The sequence below is a fragment of the Tupaia chinensis genome, unplaced genomic scaffold (genome assembly GCF_000334495.1).
Source record: "Tupaia chinensis unplaced genomic scaffold, TupChi_1.0 Scaffold000197_1, whole genome shotgun sequence".
Classification (NCBI taxonomy): domain Eukaryota; kingdom Metazoa; phylum Chordata; class Mammalia; order Scandentia; family Tupaiidae; genus Tupaia; species Tupaia belangeri.
Window position 1 is genome coordinate 7,704,974 of NW_006159672.1, and position 8,307 is coordinate 7,713,280.

Consider the following 8,307-nt stretch of genomic DNA (forward strand, 5'->3'; position numbering starts at 1 on the left):
CCATATCATATTATTTATTATATTTATGCTACATTATTATATCAAATATTATATTATTATATTATATTAATTGTATCAAATTATCAGTAATGGGATTATTTGGACATGATGAGTCACTTAACTCTTACTGCTTTCAACATGCTCTTTTTATATTTTACTTTTGGGAGTTTGATTATGTGTCTCAATGTGGATCTTCTTGAGAATAGCTTATTTGGAGTTTGTAAAGATTCTTGGACATACAGATTCATATCTTACACCAAACCTAGAACATTTATAACAGTATTCTTTAAGTATTTTCTCTACCATGCTCTCTCTTCTCTCTTTATGGGACTCCATTATGCATGTGTTGGTACACTTGATGGGGTCTCACGTTTTTCTGAGATCTATTTTTTTCCATTATTCTTTTTTCTTTCTCTTCTTCAGACTGGATAATCTCAATAATTTTATATTCAAGTTAATTAATTATTTTTTGACTACTCAAATATGCTTTTGATACCATTTGTGCATTTTTCATTTCAGTTATTATACTTTTAAATATAAGAAAATCTACCATTGCTTTAGAGGAGATTTTGGTTTCCCTACTCTAGTTTTAGTGTCATTACTTTTTACCTTCAGACTTTTCCTTCCAAATCCTGGGTATGGATTATGTTTAACTAAGCCTAACTTAAAAAGTACGTGTATCAGCCCTGAGGAGTAAGGAGTGAGACCTGAAGTGCTGCCCTGATCTCTAATTTCAAGATGTTTAAGAGAAGCAGCAATAGTGAAGAATGCAGTGAGCTCGGCCATGGGGCGCATGTTGCACTATTAGCCTACATGTGGCAACTTTTATTTTCAGCAGTATTCTTCTCTGTTTAAAAAATTCCAGAGCATTTACCAAACTGATTTTGACAGTTTTCTCAACTGAATCATTGCTTTAGTGGAGAAATAAATTTTTTGTTCCAAAATCAAATTCCTAGAACACCACTCTGCAAACCTGCTGTCTTACCCTCAGTCTGCCCCTCCCAAGTCTGAGATGAGGTCTGTGTTTAACGAGGCTCACATTAAGGACAAGTGCAGCAGTGTCTACAGGGCCTGGGAACCACAGTGACTCCTCCTCTCCTCCAGAGTTCCGGCTGGTCAACGGCAGCAACAGCTGTGAGGGACATGTGGAGGTCCATGTGCAGGGAACCTGGGCACCCGTCTGTGCCACCCACTGGGACTTGGCAGACGCCACAGTCCTCTGTCACCAACTCAACTGTGGCAATGTGGTGGCCATACCCCAAGGAGGGCATTTTGGGGAAGGAGAAGGTCCCATCTGGCCAGATGTGTTTCACTGCGTGGGGACAGAGCCCCATTTGTTGAGCTGCCCAGCAAGCACCCTGGGGGCCCCGGCCTGTGCCCAAGGAAACATGGCCTCTGCCATCTGCTCAGGTGGGTGCATTGCATGCAGAGTGTGAGATGGGCAGTCGGGTGGACACAGGGCTAGGCAGTCGGCAAGACAGGAGGTTATTCAGGGTGGATAATAGATACGTCACACATATGTTAAAAGCTGGGTTGGTAAGGCAGGCTGGGAAGAAGTGGCAGGTGGGAGAATTGGTGGGGGAAAGAAGAGATTTTGGATAGAAGAGGAGAAAGGGACAAGAAGACTTGAGGGGAAGAAGAAAGGCAGCTCGAAGGGAAGGAGAGACAGCAGGACAATTTCTTTCCCAGGACGCCCCCATGCCCTGAGGCTGAGGGACGGACAGAGTCACTGTGATGGCCGTGTGGAGATCTTCCTGGGTGACGTGTGGGGCCGTGTGTTGGATGATGCTTGGGACCTGCGCGGGGCACAAGTCGTGTGCCGGCAGCTCGGTTGCGGACTAGCTGAGCGAGCCTACGATGCACCTGCCCCTGGCCACAGGGCATTCCCGGTGGGACTGAGCCGTGCACGCTGCCTGGGCACTGAGACCCAGCTGACCCAGTGCAACGTGTCCACAACCCTGCTGGTGCCTGCCGGAAGCTCACGGGATGCAGGTGTTGTATGTTCTGGTGAGTGTGGAACCCCATCCTCCTACCCTTCCTCCCCGTCCCCATCCCCCGTGTGTCCTGTGGGGCCCTGACTGAGTCTCTCTGCAGGAAGTGTCCTGGTCAGACTGGCTGAGGGCCCAGGCCGATGTGCAGGGCGTGTGGAGGTGTTCCACGAGGGTGAGTGGGGCACCGTGTGTGATGATGCCTGGGACCTGCAGGATGCGCATGTGGTCTGCAGACAACTGGGCTGCGGCCGTGCTCTCAGTGCCCTGGGGGCCACCCACTTTGGGGCTGGATCTGGGCGCATCTGGATGGACCAGCTGGGCTGCCAGGGCAACGAGTCTGCACTGTGGCAGTGTCCATTCTGGGGATGGGGCCGGCATGACTGTGGGCACAAGGAGGACGCCGGGGTCTTCTGCTCAGGTGGGTATAGTCGATCACCCTCATCTTCTCACTCATCTACTCAGACAAAGCTGGGCCTTGCTGACTGGCCTCTCTGTCCTCAGAGTTCACGGATCTGAGGCTGCAGAACCACAGCCAGCCATGTGCAGGGAGGCTGGAAGTTTTCTACAATGGGACCTGGGGTGGTGTCTGCCAGAGCCTGAGTGCTGCCTCCCTGGGAGTCCTGTGTGAGCAGCTGGGCTGTGGGCCCCAAGGGCAGCTGCAGGCCAGGGTGGGGAGCTGGCCTCTCCCTGGGGCTCTGTGGGTGGCCTCCATTCAGTGCAGAGCCAGGCATGACAGGACTCTTTGGCAGTGCCCCTCAGCCCCCTGGAACCAGCATTCTTGCTCCAGCCAGGAGGAAGCCTGGGTCATATGTGCAGGTGAGTGTGGGGTGGGGTAGGAGTCTGTGTGTGTTAGTGTGGCGGTGAGGATTGTTACCTGTGAGGGGCTGGGCACTGCATCTTCTTGTGGCCTTATCCTGAGATGCGATGCCCATCTTCACTTCTTATTCCCTGGGTTGTTGTGATCCAGTAAAGGGTCAGGGTCGCTGCCCTGCTCTCTGCGCTGTGAGTGGGTCATCTGGAGTCTTTTGAGATCCCTGTTCTTCACCTGTGGGGGAATAGGACCACCGTGCTCACTGTGCATCTCCTGAGGACATTTCACAGGGACATGATCCCATGGAGAAGTCTCTGGAACAGTTTGTGGAATCTCTCAGCCTGTGTAGATATTATTTACTTATGTAGATAGAATTATGCTCGTGTAGCAGGCTGAAATTCCTAGTTGAATTACTTGGAGAGAAAAAGAAAAAGAGGGGAACCAGCAGTTAGCGTAATGGCTATGTTGCTGGACTCCCACGTAGTTGACCGCAGTTCGCGTCCTGGACCCGGTGGCTTAGAACTCACGCTGGGCGCGTGTGTGTGCGTGCCCAAGATCCCGAGAGGAGAATGGAGGGGAAGGGATTGCAGCGTGGCCATTCCCCCTGGGAGGTGATTTCTTGCTTTCTGTCTCTTTCTCTCTCTGTCTGTCTGGCGAGCGCATGCGCCCTATAGCGAAAAAACCTCTCCAAAAATATAAAGGGGGGGGGAAGATAATCCATATTTTTCAGCATTTGAAGCTGCTTCAAATACAGAGATATGTCTCAATATACTTCACAGAAAAGACAGAAATTCCTCAGGGACCTGAGAAGACCCTGAACTGCTCATCCACACACGACTGTCCAGGTATCCCTCTGTCCATATCCTTGTCCACTTCCCCATCCTATCCCAGTCCCACAGTGACCAAAGCCTCCTTTTCCAGAGGAGGGTATGCTGCGTGTGCATGGTGGCCAGGATAGCTGCTCTGGGCGCGTGGAGCTCTGGCATGCAGGTTCCTGGGGCACAGTGTGTGATGATTCCTGGGATCTGGCTGATGCGGAGGTCGTGTGCCACCAGCTGGGCTGTGGCAAGGCCATTGAAGCTCTACAGGAGGCTGCCTTTGGCCCTGGCTCTGGGCCCGTGTGGCTGGATGAGGTGAGGTGCCGGGGCAGCGAGATGTCCCTGTGGGGATGCCCAGCCCAGCCTTGGGGACGTGGAGACTGCACACACAAGGAGGATGCTGGTGTGCGCTGCTCAGGTGAGTGGGTGGGGAAGGTGTGTCATGATGCCTGAAATTTAGCAGAGGAGGGTCCAATATTTTGTCATAAATTCCTTTCTTTTGTCACTTCTGTGGCCAGGGGAACAAGTGCCAGGTTTTAGTGGGTTTCCAACATTTTTTTTCTGGGTAAGGTGTTTGGATGTAGAGGGCCGGCTGGGTAAGCACCATCTGGATTTTCTTTCATCTTTTTTTTTTTCTTCTTTTTTTTAATATATAGAGATTTTTGCTATTGGGTGCACGCACTCACCCAATAACAAAAGAGACAGAGACAGAGAGACAGAAAGTGATTAATCACCCCTGAGGGGATGATCACACCACAATCCCTTCTCCATTCTCCTCTTGGGATTTTGGACACACACATACACGCGCCCATCATGAATTTTAAACTGCCGGTTCCAGAACTTGAGCCATGGTGAATTATGTGGAAGTCTAGCGATGTAACCATTATGCCATCTGCTGGCTCCTCCTCTAGTCTTTTTAGGGACGTCTGTTGTGTTTACACACAATCTATGTTGACTTCAGAAGAGGTGGGGGTCATCTGGGTGTTGGAAGCTTCTAATATGGAGACACTGTCTTGACTCCTGAACACTGCACTTAATTCTTTCTGCAAAGAACAGATAACCATAGTAGTGATGTTAGAAAAATTGGCAGGTATGAGTAACTTTTATTGAGCAAGCATCTGAGACATGCCATGTGCCCATAAGTCTCCTTGTGTGCCTACTTAGTAGCTTTTTTTCAAGACCATGTTAACGATTATTTACTAAAAAGGGAGAACTGCCCCATGAGGGTAGAAACCTCACCCTTCCCACCAGTGGATACCAACCAGTTCTGTGGTGCTCTGCCCAACTCTGGCAAGCAGATGCCTTCCCATCTTATAACTTCTAACACCACATGCCACCCATAGGGTGAGGTGTGGGTATTGCTCCTGATAGCCACCTCTTCCGCTAAGAGGCACATACCTCTTGCTCCCACCCAGGTGACTCATGTCCTTTCCTTCCTCAGAGTCTGACACCCCACTGGCTACAGAGCTCTGCGCAATGCTCAGGACAGTCAGCACCATCCTGGGGATCTTTTTTGGTCTTCTCCTTCTGGGCTTCATGGTCTTTCTGATTCTGCTTCAAGTCACACAAGCCAAGCAGAAGGGTATGTGCACGTCCATTTCAATCTCAAAAGCTAACATGGTTAAAACAGCCCCAACCTGGTATTGGGGTCTATGCAGCAGAGTTTCACTTAAAGCAGCCTTTCATTGCTCAAAGAGAGGGACTTAGACATTTGAGTTTCCCCTGGCTCTTGGGACTCTGAGATGAACCCATGAAGTTCCCCTGGACACTACACCTTGACCCATGGTTTACTTAATGAGAAATGCTTGTCAAGGAGGATGCTGGTCTTCCCATTCTAGGCAGAGAATTCTGCCTCTTTTCTGCTTGTGTGGGATTTCTATCTGGAGATGTTGCCTTCCCCTGCCCACAGTCACACCCACCAGATGGTTTCTGTGTGACTATGTCCACCTTGCTTCAGGTCTGGAAAGGTCTGAGGCATGTTCTGGAGAAGCCACCTACGATGTCATCATGGAAATGCCACAGGCAGCACTGTATGAGGAAATTGTGGAAGCTGAGGGTGAGGATAAAGGTGTGATGAAGATGGTTATTTCAGTTGAAAGTAGGTTTTCCTTCCCAGCTTGGGAGGGAAGCCCTAGGGCGGGGCTCTGGATGTTGACAACAAAATGCAGCAGAGGGGAAAAAATCTCAATATGGACATCTAGGTCTAGAATGTCTGTGACCCTAGAGTAAAGATGCCAGGATACCCAAAGCCGTGGGAGGGCAGGACCAAACCAGTGAAAGCAAGGTCAGCAGTTGGGGTCCTAATGAGGTCAGGCAAGGGGCTAGGATCTGTGGATCTGGCAGATGAGTACACCAGAATTTCTTGATGGATTGTGGCTCACTCAGCCTTGGAGCCTTTACCTGTGTGGTGAGCATAATAAAACTAATAGTACTGCTATCACAGGATGATTAAGGAGCTCCTGTGTCAAGATACTTGGAGCACTGTCAGGTGTTTTTCCTTGATGTTTCTATGCATCTCCAACAAGAAAGGCTTCTTAAAACCAGATCATGGTTTACCATATGTGAATTTTGGGACAGTTTACACATTGTACCTATATGGTAATGTGGTATCTCTTGTGCTAGTTTCAGGGGGGTTGTCTAACCTCTTAGATGGACAGTCTGTAACCGAGGAGGGTGAAGATGGCGAATCTCTTTCTCAAGGCTATGATGAGGCTGCATTTCCCCTGGAGGAGATGATACTGTAAAGCATCCTGAAGATGAAGTACTTCAGAAGATAGTGTCAAAATCACTTCTTTAATTACTTTTATAATCATATTGAATTTCATAAGGACATGGATACATTTCTCTTAGTGCAGCATCGAGTCACCCTGATAAAATCCAAGTTCTCTTGGACCTGTCTTTTATCCCTGTCGCTTCTATTCACCATTCCCAGTTATGCAGTAGAACTTTTAGATTTCCTATGCATCTATGATAACAGCAAATGTATATATCTGTGCTTTGTGTTTTCTTAGAAATATGAATTGTACCATCTTTATATATTATTCTTAACTAGCTTTTGCTACCCAACAGTGTGTTGGAAAGCTTGTTCTATTAGAAGATATCTATTGTTTCTCTTGAAAAAAAAAAAAGAAAAAAAAGAAAAAAAAGATATCTGTTGTAATATCGCCTGTTTCATTGCTGATTTTATTTATCTCACTATTCTCTTTGTTTTTCTTGATTAGTCTAACTAATGGTGTGTCAATTTTATTTTATTTTATTTCAAGTTCTTTTATACATTCAGTCACATTATTTAGCTTGCAAAGTGAATATTCCATGTGTATATTTCTCCCAAGTCCAGTTGATAGTACTATAAAATTATCTTCAACAGATAATACCCTATTTCTTTGTCCCATTAATGCTATGTCTCTCTATTTTTGCTAAGACTTGGATTCAGCCCAAATGTCCAAGAACAGATGAACGGATTGGAAAAAATGTGGCACATATACACTAAGGAATACTGTTCAGTCATAAAGAACAATGAGACTCTGACATTTGATTTAAAGTGGGCAATTATGGCAGATTTAATGCTACATGAAACAAGACAGACTATGAAAGAGAGGCACTGTATGTCCCTGCTTAATATATACTGAATGTTTGCAGTCTATGGTAGAAACTGAAAGACTAGAAGACTTAATAGCAGGAAGGGAAGCTGAAGATACTAGAAACAGTGTAGGAGCGGGGTGGATTACAGGAGAAAGGAGGGAGAGAATCAGGGGAAAAAAAGAAGCATTTAACAGAAACAAAAATGAAAAGTTATATATTGATGATAATGTACAAGGTAATAATTATTACTTGACTCTTTGTACTGTAATCACACTGGAAAAAACATTTTGTCTGCTGTAAATATGTACAGTGATTAAATATAAATAAAAGATAGTTATTAAAAAAGATTGTTATCTTCTTTTTTTCCTAGAAAAGTCTACTTAATTGAATTCAAAGTATCTTTTAGATTTTCTACAAGCATAATCACATCATCTGTGAATAATGTCAGAACTATCCTGTCCTTCCCAATCCTTATATCTTTAACCTCTTTTTTCTGTGCCTTATGTAATGGCCCAGGACCTTCCATCCGATGTTAAATAAAGGTAGGACAATGGATGCCTTGTCTCATTTATGACCTCAGAATGAAAGTGTCCCATATTTCATTTCACTATTAAATATATTTCGCCAGTTGTGGTGGTGTACCTTACTACAACACTGTGCTCTACAGGCTGAGACCACATAGAAGCCTGCTGCTGATTCCTAGTCCAACCTAAAGGTGAGGCACTGTAGTACCTGTCATCCCAGTGAAGTGAGCAGGGTGAGGCTGGAGGACTCTGAATTTGAGCCTGGCATGGGCAATATAGTAAAAAACAAAATAAGACAAAACTATTTTTATGCTCATTTTTTTGTAGATGACACTTATCAGATTAAAAAAAGAAAAAAAAAAGCTGCTTGAAAAACACACTGGTCCCGAATGATCATTCATTTTTAACTTTCAACATTCTAGCAGTTTTATGGTGGCATATCCTTTGAATTTTAATTTGTATTTACTTAATGACTAATGATGTTGAATACCTTATCATGTGCTTATTTGCCATCTGTATCTTCTTTTTGTTGAAAAATCTGTTAAAAAATTGGTCCATTTTTATTGGATTGAGTTTTGAAC

The 8,307-nt window shown here is 45.7% G+C and overlaps 1 protein-coding gene across 1 annotated transcript in view; it reads left to right on the forward strand.

Moving 5' to 3' along the window:
- The window catches only part of LOC102491259 (scavenger receptor cysteine-rich domain-containing protein SCART1), a 17,912-nt gene extending 11,548 nt beyond the window's left edge, over positions 1-6,364 (forward strand). The window contains exons 5-13 of the mRNA XM_027771210.1: positions 1,105-1,410; positions 1,690-2,007; positions 2,095-2,409; positions 2,493-2,807; positions 3,582-3,647; positions 3,724-4,038; positions 5,062-5,202; positions 5,578-5,718; positions 6,243-6,364. Coding sequence (XP_027627011.1) covers positions 1,105-1,410; positions 1,690-2,007; positions 2,095-2,409; positions 2,493-2,807; positions 3,582-3,647; positions 3,724-4,038; positions 5,062-5,202; positions 5,578-5,718; positions 6,243-6,364 — 2,039 coding nt within the window. The remainder of the gene's footprint in view (positions 1-1,104; positions 1,411-1,689; positions 2,008-2,094; positions 2,410-2,492; positions 2,808-3,581; positions 3,648-3,723; positions 4,039-5,061; positions 5,203-5,577; positions 5,719-6,242) is intronic.
- Positions 6,365-8,307: the final 1,943 nt, after the last annotated feature.